The sequence below is a fragment of the Phaenicophaeus curvirostris genome, chromosome 29, assembly GCF_032191515.1.
Source record: "Phaenicophaeus curvirostris isolate KB17595 chromosome 29, BPBGC_Pcur_1.0, whole genome shotgun sequence".
In the NCBI taxonomy this organism is placed as follows: Eukaryota; Metazoa; Chordata; class Aves; order Cuculiformes; family Cuculidae; genus Phaenicophaeus; species Phaenicophaeus curvirostris.
Genome location: NC_091420.1, coordinates 900,283 through 925,091, shown reverse-complemented (window position 1 = coordinate 925,091; position 24,809 = coordinate 900,283). Strand labels below are relative to the sequence as shown.

General features: G+C 55.3%; 1 protein-coding gene across 2 annotated transcripts in view; it reads left to right on the top strand.

The window, feature by feature from the left end:
* The window catches only part of INTS3 (integrator complex subunit 3), a 51,074-nt gene that overhangs the window by 10,789 nt on the left and 15,476 nt on the right, over window positions 1–24,809 (top strand). For both annotated transcript variants that reach the window (XM_069878622.1, XM_069878623.1), the window contains exons 4-17: window positions 1,914–2,027; window positions 2,739–2,823; window positions 4,639–4,705; window positions 9,705–9,849; window positions 10,881–11,010; window positions 14,722–14,819; window positions 15,497–15,688; window positions 16,442–16,529; window positions 17,470–17,549; window positions 19,860–19,951; window positions 20,665–20,771; window positions 21,810–21,929; window positions 23,302–23,431; window positions 24,275–24,329. In XM_069878622.1, the coding sequence (XP_069734723.1) occupies window positions 1,914–2,027; window positions 2,739–2,823; window positions 4,639–4,705; window positions 9,705–9,849; window positions 10,881–11,010; window positions 14,722–14,819; window positions 15,497–15,688; window positions 16,442–16,529; window positions 17,470–17,549; window positions 19,860–19,951; window positions 20,665–20,771; window positions 21,810–21,929; window positions 23,302–23,431; window positions 24,275–24,329 (1,503 nt within the window). The remainder of the gene's footprint in view (window positions 1–1,913; window positions 2,028–2,738; window positions 2,824–4,638; window positions 4,706–9,704; window positions 9,850–10,880; window positions 11,011–14,721; window positions 14,820–15,496; window positions 15,689–16,441; window positions 16,530–17,469; window positions 17,550–19,859; window positions 19,952–20,664; window positions 20,772–21,809; window positions 21,930–23,301; window positions 23,432–24,274; window positions 24,330–24,809) is intronic.

Sequence of the window (24,809 nt, the reverse complement as noted above, 5' to 3'; positions counted from 1 at the left end):
CCAGAGGTAACAGGATGATGGTGTCCTTCCTTCTGGGACTTCTGCAGGGATCAGAAGTGAATCCCTTTGAGTGTCTCTTCTAGATGTTCTTTCCAGCCCTTCTCCTCCCAGATGGTTAGGAACCAATCCACACCGTCACAGGACCTCGCGGTGGCTTTAAATGTGGGTGTGGACGCTGCAGCTCTTGCACGTCCAGCAGAGAACCAAAGCTTCAGCGTTTCGCCTTGAAAAGCAGGAACAGAAGCTACCAACCACCAAGAAAAGCTAAGATGAAAAATGTTCATCTCGTTGCTGCTCCTAAGGGTGCAAAGATGCCCCTGCTTGTGGGAGGGAAGTACGGAGGCAATAGGTGGTCACAGTCCTGTCCTCGAGCACAGGAGCTGGTGGCCAGGACCTGCCAACACAAGGGTTTTCCAGATAAACTAGGGGTTCATCCGAGCCTGGGCAGACCCTGGGGGAACTGGAATCCCGTGTGCTCTTTCCGTGCTCTTTCCCGTCAGGGCTGATGTCTGTGTTTCTCTGTCAAAGCCGATGCAGCAGAAGGAGATGGTGCACGTTCCTGGCCAGGTAGTCGGGTGTGCGGAGACTTTGAGTCTGGCTCTGCTTCGTGGGGATTCATTTAGCCTTTCAAAAGCCTCATAGAAGGTCCCAAAGAATCTGCATCTCTTCTATTCTGTCCTTTTCTTGGGGATTTATGTAATACCTCTGTTATTTTTTACACAGCGCTGTATGAAAAAGGGAGGGAGCGACCCTGAGCGCAGGGAGTCTGATCAAAGAGATCATTTGAGGCCTCATTAAGTTGCCAAAGGAGGATGCAGAGACCAGACCCCTGCTCTCTGGAATATCATGACATTTACTGGCACAAATTAACATTCACGCAGAACCACTTAGCAAATTACTTCCTAATCACCCTCCACCCTCTGCTGTCCTGAGCAGAGGGGAAGGGAGAGCCAGCACCTTTGCTGTTCTGGCTAGTGTTTTGTCTGGGAGATGAGAGTGGAGAAAGTTCTTCCTTTCCCTCTTCCCCTAGTGCAGCCCCACCAAATCTGCCGTTTGGGACTGCAGGCAGGGTGTCTGGATTTCTAGCCTGAAACAAGCCAGCGTGGTAGCTTGGTTTTGTTGTAGAATTGTGGAGTGGTTTGGGGTTGAAGCGATCTCAAAGCCCATCCAGTCCCACCCCTGTCATGGGCAGAGACACCTCCCACTGCACCAGGGGGCTCAGAGCCCCATCCAAGCTGGCCTGGAACTTCTCCAGAAGTGGGGCTGCCACCACTTCTCTGGGTAATTTGGACCAGTGTTTTGGGCCAGACTGTCTCCAAATTCAGCTCTATCTGACATCAAAAGTCTTGTGTGAGCAGGAACAGGTAGTGTGGGGATGATCTGTGCCTGCTCCTGCCTCTCTGTGAAGCTCCCACGCAGCCGTATCGAACGAGCATTGAATCATAGTGACCCCAAGTCCTGGGGACATCTTCAGCACAGCCCCAGTTGTTACAGGTACCAGGGAGATGGGAGTGGTGAGGAGCTCGAGTGATCTGGATGTGGCTGTTCATGAACTGATCCCCCCCGCAGGACCACAGGCTGTTCTCTGCGGTGCTGGAATCGCAGAGCTGTGACAGGGTGCAGGGAAGGCTGGGGTGAGGGGACAGGAATGCCCAACAGCACCCGCTCTCTGTTCTAGAGCGAGAAATCTTTGGCTCCTGGGGCCAAATCCAGGACATCCGCTGTCAGAGGATTAATGGCTCTCCCTGCCTGGCCCTGGGATGCTGATTCAGGTCGTGCCATGGGAGTCTGACTGCCTTGATGTTCTTTCCCTGAGATTCATTTATTTGCTGTTATCTGGTCTGACAAAACCGTCGTATGTTTTCTGTTATGGTTTTTCATCTGTAATCGTCTCCCGCTCTCCTCTGCTGCAGTGCTACCGGGACTTGGCACTGGTGAGCCGAGACGGCATGAACATCGTTCTCAACAAGATCAACCATATTCTCATGGAGAAGTACTTGAAGCTGCAGGATACCTGTCGGACCCAGGTGAGGAGAAGCTCTTCCTTGGATTCCTGTGGGATCCCTCTGTGGAATCATTCCTTTTACACCAACCAGGCAGGGGATGAGCAGAGGGTGTTTGAGTGTGGAGGGCCTGAGGTGCATCAGCACCAGGGGAGCTCCTTTGCTCTGTGTTAAGGACTGGTCTTCAGTAGGGAAACGTGGTGGGATTTGTCAGCTGAGGCAGCCATGGTGATGCAGGGAGATGTTATGGGGGAGAGAAGTTAAGGGGAGGAGGCCACAGAGATGATCCGAAGGCTGGTTACGAGGACAGGCTGAGAGAGTTGGGATTGTTCAGCCTGGAGAAGAGAAGATTCCAGGGAGACCTTAGAGCAGCTTCCAGTGCTGAAAGGGGCTCCAGAAGGGAAGGAGCTCTTGATCCAGGAAGGCAGGGATAGGACGAGAAGAACAGTTTTCAGCTGAAAAAGAGGAGATTGAGATATGATCTTAGGAAGAAATGGTTTGCTGTGAGGGTGGGGAGGCCCTGGCCCAGGTTGCCCAGAGCAGGGGTGGCTGCCCCATCCCTGGAGGGGTTCAAGGGCAGGTTGGATGGGGCTTGGAGCCCCTGGTGCAGTGGGAGGTGTCCCTGCTTGGGGCAGAGGTGGGACTGGATGGGCTTTGAGGTCCCTTCCACCGCAAACCATTCCATGATTCTTTGAACTTGTGACGAAAGCTGCCCTGGTCTCTCCCTCTGCCCAGCTGGTGTGGTTGCTGCGGGAGCTGGTGAAAAGCGGGGTGCTCGGTGCGGACGGCGTCTGCATGACCTTCATGAAGCAGATTGCAGGTGAGCTGGGCCCCAGCAGTGAGGCGACCACTGCCTGCAGCCCCTCTGCTGGTGCCAGCGGGCTGGACGCTGTCGGTGACGTCCCAGGGCTGGCTCGTGGTGTGCTGCACTTGGCGTCGGAGCCAGGGCCTGTGCTGCTGCGCAGCCGGGTCCGAACAGGCTTCCCAAGTGTCTCTGCACCCGACTGACAGGCACCAAGCCTGCCCCAACCCGTCTGGTGAGGAAATCTCTCCAGGGAGGATGGAACAGAGGATGAGCCCTCGAGAGTCTGTTGTTCCCAATAGCCTCTACTAGGGGTGAGTCACAGAGTGAGCCAGGAGGCTTCTGGCAAGCGCTGGAACAGTCAGGAAGTGCCTTGGTTCCTGTTGCTGGCAGCTTTCGCCCTGCAGCACTGCACTAAAGCACCAGGATCATCCTTAGTCCTTGCTCTGACCTCTGGGATGGCAGGAACCATGCGTGTGGCTCCTCTGTAACTCAGCAGAGATGCAGGATGCTGCTTCACCCCCTGTAAAGGCAGGAGCTGCTCCAGGGTGCTGGCACCAGCCGTGTCGCAGCAGCACCCCAGCCCTCGGTGGGAGCACCCCACGGCCGTGCACGCAAGCACACGCCTTTCCGGATTCACAGGAACGGTGCCTCTTCCGTGTTCTCTCCTTGGCGCTGGTGCCGGCCACTGACGTCCACAAAGAAGGAATTAATGTCCCACTGTAAAACCTGACATTGTGTTTTTATTGTGCGTGCCTGCGACACGGGGCCAGGCGGCCTGGATTGGAAATTGCCGTGTCTGCTCTTCAGGGGAGGAAGAATGAGGAGGGAGGGGACAGAGTCCTGAGCGTGAGCCAAGCCACGCTGGCCTTGTTGTCCCAGCACAAACACACAACATCTGAAAAGCCACTGGTGAAGGCATCTCTTGTTTCCCCTCGGTTGCACCTCCCCGTTCAGCGCCCCTTCTGTTCTGGAAGGCCACCTCACTTCTCACTGCGTTTTATGATGCCTTAATTGTTATGATCCCATTGTTTTGGCTCGCCTGCTTGAGGCGTTTTCTGTGCCACTGCAAGCAGGAATCCTGCTCTGCTCCCAGCGACGGCAGCCAAGGGCTCCAGCTTCGTGCTGAAGGCCCACGCTGCGGGCGTGAGGCACCACTTTGACACCTGGCTTTTATTTGGGCTCTCTTTGCAGGCAGATGCTGTTTCCCCTTTGTTTTCTCTTTCCCCAGATGTTTTCTGTTCTCCAGCTACTGAATCTCATCCCTTTCTAGCTTCTCCTTTGCTTTGCAGAAGGAGGACAATTACTGACTCCATATTATCACAGCCAAGACCCTCCCGATCCTCTCCCAGAAAGGCTCTGGTCCCTGGAAACGTGCTCTGTGTAGGAACAGCCAAGCACATGTGGCAAGTGGAGTGGGACCAGGCAGGAGAGTGTTCTCCAGAATCAGTCTCGTTTAGGTTGGAAAAGACCTTTAAGATCATCAAGTCCAACCGTAAACTCAGCACTGCCAACACCACCGCTAAACAGTGTCCCAAAGCGCCACATCTCCACGGCTTTTAAATCCCTCCAGGGATGGTGACCCCACTGCCCAGGGCAGGGCTTGAATATCCTTTCCATGAAGGAATATTTCCTAATATCCAGCCTAAATCTCTGGCACAGCTTGAAGCCATTTCCTCTTGTTCTATTGCTTGTTCTTTGCTCCCTGTTCCAGACTTCTTAATTGGCGTTGCCTTAGTGGGGGTGCAGGGATGGAAGTGGTCGGTGGTTCAGTTGAGTTCAACTGGTTCACCTGCCTGGCTTTTCTCATCCCTCTTGTTCTTTCCCTTTTAGGTGGGGATGTGACGGCAAAGAACATCTGGCTGGCCGAGAATGTCCTGGAGATCTTGACTGAGCAAAGGTAGGGCTGGTGGAGCAGCTCTGGCAAAGGCCGGAGCAGGCAGAAGAGAGCAGTGACCACACAGAGGGCTCCTCTCTGCCTGCTCTGCGGGCTCTTGTCCTGCTCACTGCAGGAGAGGCAGATTTTGGGGTGGTGTATTTGCAGAGACAGCCAGCGTGGGAGTGTGTTGATGGTCTTTCCTGCACAAAAAGACCTCTGTGTTCCCTGTCTGTGTTACCAAGTGTATTTTCAAGCTGTGGCATAAATTTCTAGCTCTCGGAGCCCTCTCGCTGCAGGTTGTGTGCGGGAGGGTGTCCTGAAATCCCTCCGTTGGCAAAACTCCTCTGTGGGGTTTGGACAGGGGCTGCCCAGGCTGCCAACCGTGTCCTGGGCTGCATCAAAAGAGACGTGGCCAGCAGGGCAAGGGAGGGAACTCTGCCCCCGTACTCTGGTCTCATAAGACCCCACCTGGAGCCCTGCGACCAGTTCTGGAGTCCCCGGCATAAGAAGGAGATGGAGCTGCTGGTCCAGAGGAGGCTACAGAGATGGTCTGAGGGCTGGAGCACCTCTGCTATGAGGAGAGACTGAGACTGTTGGGGTTGTTTGGCCTTGAGAGGAGAAGGCTCTGGGGAGACCTTAGAGCAGCTTCCAGTGCTGAAAGGGGCTCCAGGAAAGCTGGAGAGGACCTCTGGACCAGGGAGTGCAGGGAGAGGACAAGGAATGGCTTTAAATTGGAGGGGGGAAGATGTAGATTAAACATTAGGAAGGAATTCTTCACGATGAGGGTGGGGAGGCCCTGGCCTGGGTTTCCCAGAGCAGTGGTGGCTGCCCCATCCCTGGAGGGGTTCAAGGCCAGGTTGGATGGGGCTTGGAGCCCCTGATGCAGTGGGAGGTGTCCCTGCCCCTGGTAGAGGTGGGACTGGATGGGCTTTGAGGTCCCTTCCAACCTAAACCTTTCTACGATTACAGACACGGCTATTCCCATGGTACGTGCTCATCCCACCCTCCAAACCGTGTAGTGGCATCACCTCCTGTGGCTGAGGAGCACACGTGCCTCAGGAGCACCATCCCAGCACTGTTTTCTTCCTGAGTTTCCCAAGCTGTGGGGGAGGTGTTCCTTTTGGAGGAGTAGATCAGAGTTAATTCCAAAAAGCTTCCTGTGTTTAAACAACTCCTGCTTCATCAGGGCTGCAACTTCAATTTGTTGTGGACAGGCCATCTGGGGAGTATTGTCCTGTGGGCTCCGCATTGTCCTTTGTTGGCAAAGCAGCTGCTAATTGATGATAAGCAGAATTCCGAACTGCAGAGCCATTATTTTTAAACAGCCTATAGCTTTTCACTGAGTGCTGTCTATATCAACAGCGATTCTTCTAAAATCTCTTTATTACCACGGGTAACAATCAAGTTGTTAAAACATTTATTTGGCCACAGCTCACAATCCCAGAGATTTTTATTCCATGAAAAGCTGAGCTGTTGTGAGTGTCATTTAGTGCCCTGCCATGCTTGGGAAGGAAAGACCCTCTGAGGTCTAATGGATTGGGAGCAGCCCAGAGGAGATGGACTTTGGGTGCTGGGGGATGAGAAGCTCAACATGAGCTGAAAAAGTGCGTTCACAGTCCAGAAACCACCCGTGTCGTGGGCCGCGTACAAGGCAGTGGGACCAGCAGGGGAGGGAGGGGGTTCTGCCCCTCTGCTTGGTTCTGTTGAGACCCCACCTGGAGCCTGCATCCAGTTCTGGAGTCCTCAGCACAGGGAGGACATGGAGTTGGTGGAGCGAGTCCAGAGGAGGTCACAGAGATGATCTAAATGCTGGAGCACCTCCCGTATGAGGCCGGACTCGGGGAGATGGGGTTGTTCAGCCTGGAGAAGAGAAGGCTCTGGAGAGACCTTAGAGCAGCTTCCAGTGTTGAAAGGGGCTCCAGGAAAGCTGGGGAGGGGCTCTGGATCAGGGAGGGCAGGGAGAGGACCAGGGGAGCGGTTTGGAGCTGGAATAGGGGAGATTGAGATGAGATCTTGATGAGAAATGTTTTGTTGTGAGGGTGGGGAGGCCCTGGCCCAGGTTGCCCAGAGAAGCTGCGACTGCCCCCATCCCTGGAGGGGTTCAAGGCCAGGTTGGATGGGGCTTGGAGCCCCTGATGCAGTGGGAGGTGTCCCTGCCCATGGCAGGGGTGGCACTGGATGGGCTTTGAGGTCCCTTCGAACCCAAACCATTCCATGATGATTCTACGATCTTCTGGGCTCGGCAGACCTTTGGTTCTTCATGCTGTTGTCTCAGCTGCCTTTGTGCTGAGCTCAACTCTGCTGTTCCCAACTGTATTTTAAGCCCCTACCAGCTCTTGGTGTGGTCTTTCTGTTTGCTGCTGCTCTTCCTCACTGCTACCTGACGCCTTGGAGCATCTCAGAAGCTCTCCTTGTCTCACCAGAGCACATCGCAGCTCTTGTATTGCAAACAGCTGGACCGTGGGAGAGAGAGCAGCTTCCCAGTGGTGATCCAAAGCCACATCTGGCCATGGGTCTGCAGGAGAAAGCTCCGTGTGCTGGATAACAGCCAGCTGGATAACACTTGAGGAGGGGAGCTTGTCAGAGGAGCAGATGTGAGAGAAAAAGGCTCAGCCCCTCTTGAAGGGGCTGTAGCTGCACCAAAACGGCTTGAGCACGAGGAAAGCTGAGGCTTGGAACAAGCCCAAGGGAGAACCTGCAACTCTTTGCTGGGATTTATGTGCTTTGATTAGGGGAAAAGCCAGAGCTTTAATTAAAGCCACGCATGTGAAGATCTGATGCCACATTCAGAGTGTTGAGTGCTTGCTTTAATTAAGAACAGTTACAGCAAAGCTGCTTCTCGAGCCCTGCCTGTCTTGGAGAGGAGGTAAATCCACTGCCTCTCAAAAGCCGACTGCTAATTTAGCTTCTTGCTGCTAACACCAGCGTGAGCGCGATGCTTCCTCCGCGTGTTTGCATTTGCTCTGCCTGTTGGATCGATGAATCCTATGACTGTGAGTGGCTTTTCCCCTCCTTCTTTGACAGTGTTTTTGTTTTCCACACAGCTCTCTCGGGGAGAAGCGGGAGCTGCTGACCCGCCGGCCCCCCGCCCCGGGATCCCGGCTTTAATTGCTCCCACATCCTCCCTGCCTTAACCTCCGCTCAGCGCTGTGTGCTGCCAGGCCAGCCTGCCCAGCCTCCTAATTAACCTGCTCCTGGCATCCTGCTGGATGCAGAGAGAAGAGCCTGGGAAAGCAAACACTTGTCACGTCTTCCCAGGCTGCCCCCTAATGATTTAGGGCCGCTGGGCCAGTTGGTGTCTCTTCAGGTGCCCGTGGGCATTACAGCCGTTGCCTGCAGCGGTGCCGCTGCCGCAGGACTTGGGATTTACAGCCAGGGGATGCAGCGGGTGATCAATCACGCTGGAGGCACCGAGTCGGCTTGGCTCGTTCTTGGCATCCAGGGCAAATAACTAAGCTGCCGAGGTCCTTTTTATGGCCTAGGAATATTTATTGTTCTGCTTAGATAAGGGAGGTTGGGAACGCGGCACGCCCAGCAAAGCGGGCAGGCGGGGCGGCGCAGGCGGCAGACAGCGGCCGAGCAGCCGATGGAGACTCTTTACCGTGGGCTCTGCTGCTCTGAGGGAGCGGGGCTGAGCACCTTGTCTGCGTTCAGGGTGCAAAACCAGTCGCTGGGAAATCAAGCTGCTTCCAGAAAGCCAGTCGTGGGGACAGAGCCCCAGTGCCGACCAGAGCGTTGCTGTGTCGCAGGGTAGGACACATCCCTGCCACAATGATGCTGTGAAGTCTCTCCCAGCACAGACCCTCTCCACGCAGCTACATCTGCCCTCTTGCAAATCTCCCTAGGATTTGATCTCCAGCACATCTATTTTTTTCCCAGACTTTCTCATTCGGTGCTCCCAGCCTCCCGCTGGTGGCGTCTCTTTTCCTTCTGCCCCGCACACCGTTGCCTGCTCGAGCCAGGGCAGGGGCAGCCGTTCTTCTGCCCCAGCACTGCGGGAGCTGCTGTTTGGTCCCGTGCGAGGCTCAAGAGCTCCTGTATCTCTTCCCCAGCCGCCCCGCTTCTCAGGATGCCACTGATTTTGCTGGATTAATCCACTCAGCACTGGCAGACTGGCAGCGGGGGAGCATGGAAACACCTCTTGCACAGGCGTGCATGAGAGCATTTGGGGCCTGATCATAGGGGAAGGTCCTTTGTAGTTGTCCTGCTGTGTTGTTGCTTGCTCAGTGCTGTTCTGGATGTGGATAATGGTAAAGAGTTGCAGTCAGTGTTAACATCAAGGTGAAGCCTGTTTGTGAGGCGGCTGCTCCCTCCACTCGCTCCTGAGCACTTCATTGCTTGCAGATGCAAATATCGTAGGTGGTTGTGGCAGGGAAGAGCTCTGTGGCCCTGGAAATCCACCCACCGCTTTGCTGGAACACGTGTGTCACCATCCCAGGGAGCTCGGGGTGCGAGGCCCTGGACAGAAGGGTGTGTTGGGACCATCCTGGGCAAGGAAGAGGTGCCTACAGGAAAGCTGGAGAGGGGCTCTGGATCAGGGAGGGCAGGGACAGGATGAAGGGAATGGTTTTGAGCTGAAAGAGGGAAGGCTGAGATGAGATCCTAGGGAGAAATGTTTTGCTGTGAGGGTGGGGAGGCCCTGGCCCAGGTTGCCCAGAGCAGGGGTGGCTGCCCCATCCCTGGAGGGGTTCAAGGCCAGGTTGGATGGGGCTTGGAGCCCCTGATGCAGTGGGAGGTGTCCCTGCCTGGGGCAGAGGTGGGACTGGTTGGGCTGTGAGGTCCCTTCCAACCCAAACCATGCTGTAATTCTATGACCAAGCGTAGCAAGCACCCAGTACAGAGCAGGGAGTTGTGCTTGCACGAACATTATCCGGGCTGTCCCAGCAGGCTGGAGCCCAACCCTTGCAGTTTCCTTTGTGCCTCGGGTTCCCCTGTCCTCGGTCTCCGTGTTTATGTCACCGCTGGCTGTAGTTCATCACGGAGATGGCTGAAGGTGTTTGTGTTTTTCTTTCTTCTGCAGAGAGTGGGTACTGAAAAGCAGCCTCTTGATCGCCATGGCGGTGTACACCTACCTGCGGCTCATCGTGGACCATCACGGCACGTCTCAGCTCCAGGCCCTTCGTCAAAAGGAAGTGGATTTCTGCATCTCCCTCCTCCGTGAACGGGTGAGCAGAGCCGGAGGTGGCTGGGGAATCAGTCCTGCCTCTCTGGGCAGTCTGTGTCTGCGCAGGGTGGTGGTTCCTCCTGCAGCTGGAAGCGTGAGCCATGCCGGTTCCTCAGCCACCCCGTGCAGGCGGTGGTGTGGGGTTCATTCTCAGCACAGGCTGTGGTTGGCTTTGGGACCTGTTTTTGCCAGCTATCCCGTCACAATCCAGGGTGTGGAAAGGGGGAGAGCAGCTGTTTTGATGGGGCTGCCTCATTTCGGTCTCTTATTCAGGCCACAAGGCTTGAAACCACTCTCTTTCTGCTGCACCTCAGCGCTTGTGGCTCATCGTAGAAGATGGAATGGTTCAGCTGGAAGGGGCATTAAAGATCATCTGGTTCTAACCCCCTGTCATAGGCAGGGACACCTGCTGGATCAGGTTGCCCAAAGCCTCATCCAACCTGGCCTTGAAACTATGGCTGCAGGGACATCGGTTCCTCCCTGAACAAGGCAGCTTTGCAGGCTTAGAGAGAACACGATAGCCAGCTCCAGGCCGCTCTTAGGCCCATATCATGCAGAAGAAGCCCCTAAAGCAAGGTGTAGGCAGAAATCCTTGCATCTGGCATCCCAACTCTGCAGGACACAATGGTTCCCGCTGCTCTGGGTGCTGCCCGCTCTCCCCTTCCTCCTTGCTGGGTGGGAAGGACCAAGTGTCAAGTCCTAGCTTGAGAGACTGGCTGCAATCCTGGAGTGAAAATGGCAGATTTATGGGCTGATTGTTTGCTTTATAAGAGAGGGAACATTTTAAAATAGCTGCTGACCTTCCCGCCTGTCACCCTGCCTCTCAGAACCTGCGAGCTTCAAAAGAGGGGCAGGCTGCCAGGGGCAGGAGTGTAGATAATGCGAAAAGAGTGAATCATCTGGAGCTGGTGGTAAGGTTGAAGGACTGACTGTTCCTCCCTTCCCCTCCTCCTGCACCCCTGTGCTTCCTCCCTTCCCCCTGCTCAGGAGCAGGTAAACAGTAAATGAGATTTTCCTTCTCCTTTTCTCCAGTTCATGGACTGCTTCATGATCGGCCGGGACCTTGTGCGGCTGCTGCAAAACGTTGCGAGGATACCCGAGTTCGAGCAGCTCTGGAAGGACATCATCCACAACCCGCAGGTCCTCAGCACGCAGTTCACAGGTAGGCAGGGTTGGAGCCAGAGGGGTGGCCAGCTCCATCCTGGACACAGGGGGAACCTCTGCTGGCCACAGGCAACCCCCTCCTGCCTTCGCTCGCCCTCGTGGTGCGGCTGTCGTGACTGCTGGCCCACTCCAGGGTGAGCTGTATGGAGAATCCTGCACAGCAGCTGGTTTCACCCATCCAGAACCACGCTAGAGTCGATGGGCTCCGTTGCAGCCCTATTAAAGCAAAACACATTGGGGGTGTGGGTCCCTCTCTTAGAGAGGAGCATGCAGAGCTATAATTACACCCTGTGATCCCACCTCAAGACCCATGTGGCTGCTTCTAGAGCCCCTCTTGTGACTAACTAGAAGGAGATGCCTCCAAAAGCAGCTTTCTGCTGGCTGCAGGATGCTTAGGAATAGGGGCAGGGCCTGGGCCAGGCTCCCATGGTCAGCTCTGGCACTTGGCAGCTTTCGCCGTTGTTTTTTAAATGCTGCAGAGGCCTTGTAGGCATCTGGGCTTCAACCCACCCTGAAAAACAGCTTCAGGCCCCTGTAACAACAGCTCCACATGAGCTGGCAAAGTGCACTCGCAGCCCAGAAAGCCCAACCGTGTCCCGGGCTGCACCCAAAGCAGTGTGGCCAGCAGGGAGGGAGGGGATTCTGCCCCTCTGCTCCGCTCTGAGACCCACCTGGAGCTTGTGGCCAGTTCTCGAGTCCCCAGCACAGAAAGGACATGGAGCTGGTGGAGCAAATCCAGAGGAGGCCACGGAGATGATGGAGCCAGGATAGGAGAGTTGGGGTTGTTCAGCCTGGAAAAGAGAATGCTCTGGGAAGACCTTAGAGCAGCTTCGAGAGCAGAAAGGGGCTCCAGAAAAGCTGGGGAGGGTCTCTGGATCAGAGAGGGCAGGGAGAGGAAAAGGGGTTTTGAGCTGGAATAGGGGAGATTGAGATGAGATCTTGGGGAGAAATGTTTTGCTGTGAGGTTTGGGAGGCCCTGGCCCAGGTTGCCCAGAGCAGGGGTGGCTGCCCCATCCCTGGAGGGGTTCAAGGCCAGGTTGGATGGGGCTTGGAGCCCCTGATGCAGTGGGAGGTGTCCCTGCCCATGGCAGGGGTGGGACAGGATGGGCTTTGAGGTCCTTCCAACCCAAACCATTTTATGACAGACCATGAGGCGAGGGCTGGGCCTGACCAGGGCCATTAAAATTTACTGCTTGTTCTGGGCTTAATTGTGATTTTTGCTTTGTTTAATTAAGCTGACTTGAAGTGGGAGCCCAAAGATACAAAATGTCTGGGTCCTTTAGAGGCTGGGATGAAGCTCCATAGCTCTAAAACAAGAAGTCCAAAAGATGCAGCAGCTGATGCTTTCCGAGTGGGATTTTATTTCTCCCAGCAGCCTTGTACGCTCGCTGTGCCGAACACTCAGCTGTGGAGCTCTCTGTGCAGTCTGGGTCAAACTGGAGAGTGTTATAATTTTTATTGCTATAAATTATTCAACTCTCTCGGGGCTGTCACATCATCCTCTGTCCGCAGCCATTCCAGCGAGCCTCTGGTAATGGAGCTTTCAAGCATTCTCTCCCCTCCCTGTGCCTCAGAGACCGCATTAATGTCACTTTAAAGATCTCAGATTATGCTCAGGGATACTCGCAGCCCATCATTTGATTAAATGCTCCTTGAGCTCTGTGATCTCTGGCTTCTTCTCTATCTCCAGAGCCCGTCTCCTGTCAGTGCTGGTCCCTGCTGAGCTTTGCCAGCCGCCAGGACCTGGTTCTCCTTTCTGGGCTCTCAGAGTTACCCTGCGGAGGAGTCTTAGCCCTAAGGAAGGTTTCACATTTCCAGGGCTCAGCCCTGCCTCTTCCTGCAGCCATACGGTCACTAGAAGCTCTGGATCTTCCCAGATGAGTGTTGAGCTGCCGTGTCCATGCTCGGAGCATCCTGGGGCACCTAACAAACATCTCTCTAGCTTCACAGCTTCCCACGCCAGCAGGGACATCTGGCCAGCGTTATCTCCTGGTTTGTTGCCAAATGACCCAGCGAAACGGTTCCTAAATCAGAGCCAATATCAGCGCTCTGGACTCATTCTCTTCTAACCACTTGCAAACTCCTGGTGGATTTTGCCCCTTCTCCTTTGGTTCCCTTTTCCTCCTGTTTGAAAGCACAACCGCTGGCCAGTGGCATCTCCCGATGCTTCGTAGAGGTGAGATGACACCAGGATAAGTGCACATGCACACCCAAGCGTGTTTCTTTGTGCTGTTTGAGCTGCAAAGCGCTGGAGCAGGTGGAATTCGTGTCCCTCCAAGGGGAGAGCCTGGCACAGGCAGCTGAGCAGCGGCAGCAAGAGGTGGGCTGGGGCTGGCAGCGCACGAGGAGCCCCAGTGGGGGTTGTCACTCCTCCCTGTCCCACAGAGGACCCTGTTGTTGGCTCTGGTGACCGGATGAGAGGACTTGGAGCAGGAGCTGATCTGTCCAGGGGTGCCCTTGGTAGTGCTTGCTCGTGTTTCATTTAAATTTTGGGGCTGTCCTGTGCAGGGATAGGAGTTGAACTCAATGATCCTGGTGGGGCCCTTCCAACTCAGGTCAGTCTGTGATTTTGTGTGGAGCCTGGAAGGTCACCTCCCCACAATAACATCCCCTGCAGTTGATTGTAAGACCGTTTCCTTGCCCTCTTGCATGCTGTGTAATAACGTCCCTGCAAGGTGGCTGTTACCTCTAGCAGCTGCCTCTCCATGTGCTCTTGGGTTTGTATCCCTCTCTCACCTCTGATCCAAGTCAATCTTGCTGAGCTCCAGACTCCTGTGACCAAGGCCAAAGCTCAGCTACATCGAGTTGGGGGAGAAAAACACAGCAGGCCCTGACTCCAGGCACAGAATCCTTCTCTCCCACTCAGCACCTGGGAGCTCTGAGCAAGCAAGGTGCTTTTGTGGCTCCCTCCCCGTGATGTGCAGCTCGTTCCACCCTTTCTCTGAGCTCCGCAAGACCTGGCATCTGTTCTTTTTGCTTTGAAGCTCCAGCCGTCCCCCAGGTGCGACCCTCCGGCTGCGCGGCAGGAGGAGAACTTCCTAACAGGGCGAGAGCAAACAGGGCACCTCGTGTTTGCAGTGTCTGTGGTGCCTGCCCGTCTGTGTCAGAGCTGGCTACCCCGTAAATTCTTCAAGTCTTGTCAAGCAAAGCCTCTCTGCTAGGGTCATAAATTCCTCCTCTTAGCAGCTGTCTGGGAAAGAGAGTGGGTTTTGCAACCTCCTCTTCACCTTCCCATCCTTCGTTCGCTACGCACCCACATGCAATCAAGTTGTCTGTTGCATCTGATCTCAGTTGCTCCAGGGACAACTGGACTTTCACGCTGGCATAGCCCAGGATGGGCACTCTCTGTGCCATCCCCAATTTTTGGTGCCCAGGGTGAGGAGCAGGACGTGCAGAAGATGGTTACAGCTTGGAATTGGCATCTGGACTTTCTCATTCCTCCTCCAGATCTCAGCCCTGCTGTTCATCCTCTCTCCAGGCTCTTGTTTCTGGTGTCCTCACTAGTGATCTCTGACAAAACCTTGCTCCTAGACAGATGTTTTAGGAGACCTTTTCCAGCCAAAATATTGATTCCCTGTCGTCTTGGGGAAATGGAGCTTAATGGTCCCAGCTCAGCTCGCTGTGAATGTTGGTGGATCCCTGCCTGGATCCCGTTCGTGCCGACGATGGGACCGTCTGAGCGCAGACCGACCTCTCTGTCTCTCCCCAGGTGTCCTGCAGCTCCTCCAGTCGAGGACTTCTCGCAAATTCCTGGCGTGTCGCCTCACTCCCGACATGGAAACCAAGCTGCTCTTCATGACCTCACGGGTAATTCCCTCACCCTCACCAGGAGCGAGCACGGCCAAGGAGGCCACGCACAATGCCCGATCCACCGTGCACCAGTCCCGTTCCCACGCTGGGAGGGAGGGCAGAGTGCTACTGGTGCGAGTGTTTGTTGCTTCTGGCATCTAACGGTGACAGGAGGAGGAGAGGCTGCCCGGCAGCTGATGTAGATGGGCCTGAGACCCCCCTGGTATTCATTAAAAGGCACAAAACAGCTTTGCCGGGGAACATTGCTCCTGGCTGGCTGCTTTCCAAGGCGAGCGCTGTCGGAGCGGCTGCGCTGCGGTGGGTTATCTGCGCTCTGACAACAGCAGCCGTATTCAAGAGGGGCCAGGAGCTACGCAGCGACAGCACCGGCGTTAACTGTTATCTGCGTTCGCACACCAGGCAGAGCTCGGTTCCCCCTCGCTGGCCGAGGCTGCTCTGGGCTGCGCTGTGATGCACACGCGGGGCGTGTGGTCCCGTCTGCTCAGCTGGAGACAGGCCCTGCCCGAGGACGCTGCACAATGGCCTTTTTCTTCCTCGGTCTCTCTGAAGGTGCTGCCAGCGTGGGGCTGATGCGGAGCAGGGCATGAAACGGAAGAGGCAGCTCAGAGGATAGTGGAGCACGGTTCTAGCAGCCTTTCCGTGAGCAAAACCTGAGTCTTAACCTCTCCCCTCAGGTCCGGTTTGGCCAGCAGAAGCGGTACCAGGACTGGTTTCAGCGGCAATACCTGTCCACCCCGGACAGCCAGTCCCTGCGCTGCGACCTCATACGCTACATCTGCGGTGTGGTCCATCCCTCCAACGAGGTGCTCAGCTCCGACATCCTCCCACGCTGGGCCATCATCGGGTGGTTGCTCACCACCTGCACGGTGAGTTACAAGCCAGCCCCAAACGTGAGGCACGTCATCGCCTGGGATCCCTTCCCGTGAAGGGAAGGGGGTTACCCGCCGGGGCTAGAAGCTGCCAGAAAGGCTGGGATTAGGTATTTGCTGACAGGGCTGAAGGAGAGAGATGCAGAGCAGTGGTGAGGACGTTGGCCTTTGTTCTGTGCTCTGGGTTTTAGTCCTGGCTCTGCTGCGTGTCAGATCCTTTGGGATCTGCTTTGCCTTCATAAACCCTGCCTTCTGGAGCCCTCAGCACAAGAAGGAGGTGGATCTGTTGGAGCAAGTCTGGAGGAGGCCACAGAGATGATTCGAGGGCTGGTTAGTAAGACAGGCGGAGAGAGTTGGAGTTGTTCGGTCTGGAGAAGAGAAGGCTCCAGGGAGAACTTAGAGCAGCTTCCAGTACTGAAAGGGGCCCCAAGAAAGCTGGGGAGGGGCAGGAGAGGATGAGAGGAATGGTTTTGAGCTGGAAGAGGGGAGATTGAGCTGAGCTCTGCCTTGGCAGGAGCTGCTTTCATAGCAGGCACCTTTGCTCAAGCATTTCCCACTTTCTCTGCAGTCTCTCCTTTGCAGCAGGGGGTACCGATGGGGTTTCGCCAGCTCTGCCCCCTGCTTCTGGTGGGCAGAACATCTCTATCCCTCGCCTCACAGCAGTAGGGCTGGGCACCTTGGGTATGCGGAGCGATTGAGTGCTCAGCACTGTATTCATCAAATGATTTATGTTTTTTTGTTCTTTTCTAGTCCAATGTTGCTGCTTCGAATGCCAAACTGGCCCTGTTCTATGACTGGCTCTTCTTCAACCCAGAGAAGGACAGCATCATGAATATAGGTACGGCAGGGAGGCTTTCTCCAAATGGGCTGGGGACAGCAGAGGGGTTAGTGATTTCCATATTATCTCCAAAGGGCATCAGTTCCATCCTCTGCCCTAAACTCCTGGGATCTGCTGGCTTCCAGGATTGCTGCTCTGCTGGAGCCGCTTTTAATGGTGGCTTTCTTATGATAGGTAGCAGCTAGTGTCTTTCTTGAGGTCAGCAGCTGGCCCTGAGCATATTTTATAGTGGCCAGGCAGGCTACATGGGTGCAAGGCTGTCCAAGGGCTCAGGGCAAGAACTGAAACAGCCGGGGCCTTGCTGGGAGCTCCTGCCTGCAGGGAGGTTGGTTCTGGCCACTGATCCCACCTGGAGCCCTGTGTCCAACTCCGGAGTCCTCAGCACAGGAAGGACATGGAGCTGTTGGAGCAAGGCCAGACGAGGCCACGGAGATGATGTGAGGGTTGGAGAACCTCCTGTTACGAGGCCAGGGTGGGAGAGTTGGGGTTGTTCTGCCTGGAGAAGAGAAGGCTGTGGGAGAACTTAGAGCAGCTTCCAGTGTTGAAAGGGGCTCCAGGAAAGCTGGGGAGGGGCTCTGGATCAGGGAGGGCAGGGACAGGATGAAGGGAATCGTTTTGAGCTGAAAGCGGGGAGATTGAGATGAGACCTTAGGGAGAAATGTTCTGCTGTGAGGGTGGGGAGGCCCTGGCCCAGGTTGCCCAGAGCAGAGGTGGCTGCCCCATCCCTGGAGGGGTTCAAGGGCAGGTTGGATGGGGCTTCGAGCCCCTGGTGCCTGAAGGTTATTTAGGAGTGGGATGAGGGTGAGAGTGTGTACAAACCAAAAGAAGGGGCTTCCTTCTCCTTCCCAGAGTCAGAAGTCTGAGTCTGCAGGGATGGGGGGCACAGGGTTGTGGGCATCTCTGCGTTCTCAACACCGGGCTCCCTGCTCTCTCCTTCCAGAACCTGCCATTCTGGTGATGCATCACTCCATGAAGCCTCACCCTGCCATCACCGCCACGCTGCTGGATTTCATGTGCCGGGTGAGCTGCCCCTCGCTCTCCGGGGGGAATTACCTGACTTGCCAGATGAGCTGCATGGCAGGAGTTGGGTGATGAACACTGTGGAAGCAACCGGTCGGGTCCATGCAGTCCCTTGGCCACTGGTGGCACAGGGAGACTCCTCAGGAGCTTCAACATTAACAGTGCAGAGGGACACAGCCGCGCAGAGGTCATGCTTCAAAGACAGCTGGTTGTTCATTGGGCACTGGAACAGGCTGCTCAGGGAGGGGGTTGAGTCACCGTCCCTGGAGGGGTTTAAGGGATGGGTGGATGAGGTGCTGAGGGGCATGGTTTAGTGATTGATAGGAATGGTTGGACTCGATGATCTGGTGGGTCTCTTCCAACCTGGTGGTTCTATGATTCTATCAGCCTCAGGGGCTTGTTTTACCCTCATAGGCTTGTCCGTGGTGCAGAAGAGTGGAGCTGCACTGGCCAGGAGGTGCTTCCTTAGGGATTACAGCCACGCCTTGCAGCCATGCTCTCCTCTGAGTGCTCCCTGTGGCTGCTGCAGCTGCTCAGAGGCGAATGTCAGTGCTTTTCCTTCTCTGCCAGGACAGAAGCTGGGAGCAGAAAGTGGGGAGCAGCACAGCCTGCAGGCTGCACCTTGCTCCATGCTGACCAGTCACAAGGGGCAGGAACAGTAAACACAGGGAGTGCAGGGATAGGACAACAGGGAACGATTTAAAGCTGGAAGAAAAAGAGATTGAGATGAGATCTAGGGAAGAAGTTCTTCACAATGAGGGTGGGGAGGCCCTGGCCCAGGTTGCCTAGAGCAGTGGCGGCTGCCCCATCCCTGGAGGGGTTCAAGGCCAGGCTGGATGGGGCTTGGAGCCCCTGATGCAGTGGGAGGTGTCCCTGCCCCTGGCAGGGTGGCACTAGATGGGCTTTGGGGCCCTTTCCCACCCAAACCATTCCATGATTGTAGGCTCCAGGCAGGACAGATGCGTTCATGACCAAAGGCCCAGTGCCGCTCCATCCTGTAGGAAGGGAATTGCATGAATCCCTAGAGCCAGCAATACTTGAGCAGCAAACGTGTCATTTTGCTGCCCATTCTTCAGCTAAAAAAACCCCAAATCAAACCAAAAAAGCTGTTCCCCCTTCTTTTTTTCCCCCTCATTCCTGAGTGCATCATCTGGTCTGTCCTGCCTGGAGCCTGTTGATTACGAAACAGCCTGCGGAGCAGCTCCGGATCTGTTGGCAACACTTCCAGCCTCCCCTTACCTACGCTAAATTAAGGAGGGATTTTCCCCTTGGGGACCTGCCAAGAGCAGGATCAGGCACACTGACTGCCAAATAATTCGCCTCTTAAAACCAGCCCCCAGAGGCTTTGGTGCATCCTCGCCCTCTCCTGATAAATCCAGGGCTGTTGGAGCGTGGGGTCCATGTGTCATTGTGGGACACACGCAAGACTTCCCAACCCTGCAAAGTAATCCTTCCAGAATGAGGATTAGTAGAAAAAAAGCTTCTGAATTGTTCCCTTTAGAACCTAACGAAACACTTGGCCCCGTGTCATTCCTGGAGGGCAAACAGAATCTCACTGCAGCTGAGGACAATCTGACCCGTCATCTTCCTCCCTAGGCAGGAGCAGAGCTGGTCCTGCCCCTCGGTCCTGGGGGAAGCAGTGCTGAGACCTGCCTGTTCCAGTAATTTGGTTCTGGGGAGGGCAGATGATTTTTCTTGGAAGCGGGGTCTTTCTGAGGCTGGAGCGCTTGAAGAGCTGCGAGTTGCATCACTTTGCTCCCTCGCGCCCAGCACGCTCCGTGTGCTCCCAACCCTGGGCTGTCCAAGTCCAAAAGTTGGCAGAGGAACCACGTGGGAGGTTCCCAGGATGATACAGATTTCAGGGAGGAGTCCTCTCTCTCCCTCCAGAAGTGAAGAACTCTGTGTGGACAGAGCTGGGTGTTACTTAGGATGCCCTTCTCGTATTCCCTCCACTCCTGCAGCGATCGCTGCTGCTTGGAGTGTGGCCCCAGCAAGTCCTAGGGGTTCTCCCGGCTCGTGAGGCAACATCTGTGTGTTTTCCTCATCCCTGGGAAATCCATCAGCTGGATTTCTTGGGTAGAAAAGCCAGGGGTGTGGGCTGGTCACCTTTCTCTTCACTCTCCATGTGATGTGGCACTCGGAGAGCTCTCCTGCTGTCCCTCTTGGTCCAGAGCAGCTGGGACGTCGTGCTTGGGTCTAGAGTGACTCAAGAAGCCAACCGGTGGCCTTAGCTCATCCTGGCTGCATCCACAGGCCTGGCAGAAGGTAGAAAGGTTCATGGCACTAACATGGTCGTTCTCCCATTTTCAGATCATTCCCAACTTCTACCCGCCGCTGGAGGCTCACGTCCGGCAAGGCGTGTTCAACTCTCTCACCCACATCGTGGAGAAGCGAGTCCTTGCGTAAGACAGCCCTGAATTTTACTACATTTGTCCAGTCGCTGTGCTCTGGTTTTCCTGGGCCTCGCCAGCCTGGTCAAAACAACAGGAAAGCTGGGGAGGGCATCTTGATCAGGGAAGGGAGAGGACAGGACAAGGGGAACTTTTTTTTTTTGCGGCAAAAGGGAAGATTGGGATGGGAAACGTTTCCCTGTGAGGGTGGGGAGGCCCTGGCCCAGGTTGCCCAGAGCAGTGGTGGCTGCCCCATCCCTGGAGGGGTTCAAGGCCAGGTTGGATGGGGCTTGGAGCCCCTGATCTAGTGGGAGGTGTCCCTGCCCATGGTTGTGGGTGGGTTAAGAAAGTTCTAGCTGCTCCACTTCAGAGGAATAAAAACATCCTCAACCCTTTCCAGTCCTCAAGCTGAATGGAGCAGCCTTGCTCGTGGTGCGACAGCCTGCAGGTAGCTCCTGCATCAGCCTAATTCCCCTCTCACGTGGTGTAAGATCTTTTCTCCCCTTCCCATGTGCTTTCTGGGGACACAGTGAGGTGGCCACATTGGTGGTAAAGTGAGGGAACCAAGGAAGGGGGAACCTCGTAGCTTGTGGTCTGTAGCACAAACCAAAGCCCTGATCTAAGGGAGAAGATCCCCTTGCACGTCCACCAGGGTGAAGCTGTGCAGCAGGGCACTAAATCCTGGCTCTTTCTCATCCCTTTTCCTTCCAACCCCCCTGGCACAGACATCTGGCCCCTCTCTTCGACAACCCCAAGCTGGACAAAGAGCTCCGTGCCATGTTGAGGGAGAAATTCCCCGAGTTCTGCAGTTCACCCTCGCCTCCCATCGAAGGTAGGAGCACAACGAGAGGCTGTGGTGGGCGCTGCCCTCCCAGAGATGGGGCTTTCCCCAACTCTCCAACCATTTGGAGAGGGTCAGACCAAAACTCCGGGTAGAGGAGGGCTCCAGGTGCTTGTATATATGGGTGTTGGGATCTCCCTTCATCCTCACCGCTGCTCACTGAGGATGTATGCTGCCTGTTTCTCTGCTCCATAGGGGCTACTTAGCCTTTCTTCTCTGTGGGCTAATTAATTAGTGTAATTAGGTTCAACAAAGAGCAAGAACTTCTAACCTGTATTTAGCAGGACAGTGCTGCTGCTTTTACCAGAATAGGGCCCTACAAGAAAGCTGAGGAGGGGCTGTTCACAAACGCTTGTAGCGATAGGATGAGGGGGTATGGGTATAAACTGGAGAGGGGCAGGTTTAGGCTAGACATAAGGAAGAATTTCTTCACTATGAGGAAGGTGAAGCACTGGAACAGGTTGCCCAGGGACGTTGTGGCTGCCCCATCCCTGGAGGGGTTCAAGGCCAGGTTGGATGGGGCTTGGAGCCCCTGATGCAGTGGGGGGTGTCCCTGACCATGGCAGGGGTGGCACTGGATGGGCTTTGGCATCCCTTCCAACCCAAACTATTCTATGATTCCATGATCTACTGAAGGCCCAGAAGCTGGTTTGGTTTTCCCGTTCCATCAGCTGCTCCAGATGAAGGGACCCAACCAGCACACCCCCTGCCCCAGGGTTCCCCATCGGGCAAAGCCGGTTTTGTGCTCCGGCCCAGGCTCTGCCATTGGCCTAGGTGAGGGTCGAAGCACGAAGGATGCTGGGCGGCTGAGGTGGAGAGAGGCCTGGTCCTGCCCCATGTGCCACCGGGCAGGGCTGGTGATAAGAAGTAACAGGAGCACCATTCCCCAACTTGAGTTTTCCAGAGTCAAAACTCTTCCCCTTTTAAAGCACTTTTATTTCCTCTCCGGAGCCTCTTTATCCTCTGCTGTGCGAGGAGCTGTCGTAACCCCACTTTCTGCTCTGACCCCTTTGTGTTACCCCCTTGCAGTCAAAGTTGAGGAACCCGTTTCCATGGAGATGGAGAACCACATGTCAGAAAAGGACGACAGTTGCTATGACAACGCCGAGGCCGCGTTCAGTGACGACGAAGACGACTTGAACAGCAAAGGTGAGGAGCGCAGGCAGCTGAGCAGCTGTGCTCTCCTGTGCTCCTGCATCGCCGCAGCGTGAATCGCTGCCGCTTGCCTCCACGCCGGACGGTGTTTCCCTGCTGTCTCGCGGGCACCTTCCCTTCGTGATGGAGGATCTCAAGGCAACCTTCTGTAAGCACAGTTCCCTCAAAGCCCCTTTGCCATGAGCCGCAGGAGTAGTGATCAAGGCAGATCTCCTTTCTTGAGATCCAAGTTTCCTTCTGCGGGAGAGGGTGTTGATCCCTCTGCTGCTTCCCAGTCCCTGCCAGCCAGGCTCAGGAGATCCGATACAGATCTGCGCTCAAAAGGAAAGGCTGTTGGGCTTCATCTCCTTGCCTGGTTTATTCCCTAGAGCGTAGGTGCTTTGAAGGTAGCCTTTCCTCCACCCGTGTGTCCTCTTTAGATGTCTGACTTGTCTCCAGCCCTGCTGCGGTGCATGGTTGGGAATCCCTGTGATAGACACTGTGCCGGATGCTTTCTTTGGGAACAGGGTGTCTCTGTTCTCAGGCAGCTGCTAATGAGGCTCAGGCCTCTAATTGCTCAGCCACACAGTTTTCATTACGCTCGCTCCCTCTCGAAGCCCTGGTTCCGACAAGCCCGCACGAGGCCAGAATCCCCTCCACTCACTCGCTGGGGCTGGAGACATCTCAAGCTGTTCCCGGCCTTGGTGGTAGGACTCTAGTGAGCTTCCTGCTGTGCCGGAGGGTTTCCTCTGCGTTGAGGAGGGGCCGCAGGTGCAGGTTCAGGGGGAGGGTGTGACTTCAGCGTTCAATAGTGCCGTGGGTGCCCTTCCATCTCCTTGGGGCCCCTGCAAGGGCCACAGGCTCCAAACCCACGTGTACAGAGGGAATTGGCCACCTTGCCCCATCCCTTAGTGACGGCTTCTTTGTGAGCACATCTGCCTTGGTGCTGGACTCTGCAGCAGTTCATTTTTGTGGCCTGGAATGAGCCTGGAGGGTGAGGATGTGGAAAAGCAGTTGGGGTGTCTCAGTCTTACAAGCATTTGTGCCTTGGATGGAGAGAGACGTGCGAGCTGGCTCCATCTGTTGAGCATGAAGGATGGGCTCAGGTTTGGAAACTGGACTGAATAGGGACCACGATTCTGGACACCCCTTGCATTTGGATCCCATCCCACCTTCCTGCTCTCTGTGACCTGGACACGTCTCGAAAGGGTGAAGGCAAAATCTGAGGCTGGATCACACACTGGGAACACGTTGCTCGTCCCAGGATGGCGACTGCCCCTGCAGCCCCACCTAGCTCCCACCGCTGGGACGGAGATTCCCTCTGGTGCTTCTGAGATGTAGCTGCTTGGGAAAACAGACCATTCCACTGCTGCTTTCTTTGCTGCAGGGAAGAAGAGGGAGTTCAGGTTTCATCCAATCAAAGAAACCATTGTGGAGGAGCCTGTTGATATCACACCGTTCCTGGACCAGCTGGATGAGTCGCTGAAAGATAAAGTCCTGCAGCTGCAGAAGGGAAGGTTGGTATCGTTGGGTCACGTTGCATTTCGTGTTGATCTCTTCAGGGCAGCGACACCCAAGGCGGTTCCATCCCGTTGCGCAGTGCTGAGCCCTTCTCTCCGAGCTAACGCAATCCTGTGGCTCATCTCCCTTTAACACCGAGAGGTCCTTCTGCAGGACATGTCTAGGTGGTTTTGGAAGGTGCTGGGTCAAAAGCTTGGAATTTGTCCTTGGAGCAGGCTCAGACAGGGACACAAAGGCAATTTACTGAGGGCTGCCGTTTCTCCGAGTCAGGGACAGGAAGGCAAAAGGCTCTGGGTTCCATCCTTCTCCACGGCTGGATTGGCAAGGGGAGGCTGCACAGGCCTTGGGGGTTCCCCTACGTCTCCACATGGGGCACATTCCCTGCAGACAGAGATGTGTCTGCATGTCCTCTGGACCTCCCCACCTCCACTCTTGATTTTCAGCGACCTTGGAATTAACTTCATCTAAAGAACATTAATAAAAAAGCTTCTTGCTTTGCAGACCTTGGCATGGTAAACTGATGTAACATAATTTATGGCTTGAAGTGCCTTTAATCTTAGGCTTTTAGCCATTTAATTTGTTTGTCTCGCTGCAGACAACCTGGGGCACTTCTGTAAGTAGGTGCTGCCGCAGCGCAGCGTGTTCTTGCGGGGCTGGGTCTCTGCAAGCTTCTGATCCTTGCCTTCCTCTAAGCCTGGCACCAGCAGAAGGCAGACCCCTCCTTGCTCTGAGATCCTGGAGAGGGTCCCGAGCAGAGCCAGCTCAGCGCAAAGCCCCCTTGTCCCTGCTCCCCGTATCTTCCTATGTAACTTGGATTTCCTCTTGTTTTTCTGTTCCAGCGATACGGAAGCTCAATGTGAGGTCATGCAGGAAATCGTGGATCAAGTCCTGGAGGTAACTGCGCGTACCCGGAGCAGTGACGCTGCCTAAACTGCAAACCCAGAGCAGTTGGAGTGGCCTGGACTGGGCAGCTCCCAGCCTGGGCAGCTCTGCCACTAGAGCTGCGACTGGAGGGATGCAGAATGAGGACACTTCAGTCCTGAAAGAGTTCAAAATGGTGCCATGTGGCTCTGTCTGTCGTTAAACGCAGCTCCAGGCTGCTTGCAGGGCAAGATTGCTCCATCCATGCTCCATTTCTTTACACCCTGTGTCTAAATGTCCCCCGTAGCAGCTTTCAGATGGGATTTGGGGTGAGATGTGCTCACGTTTTGTCCCCACATGGCTTCTTAAGTGTCTGCAGAGCTTCTGGGGGCTCCTGCATGTGCTGTGCGTCTGGGATGCTCCTTTGGCTTTGTGCTCAGGCGAGGCTGCAGCAAGCCCTGCCCAGCAGAAGCACTGCGGATGTTTTCTAGGAGCTGAGCGTTCCAGGGAGGT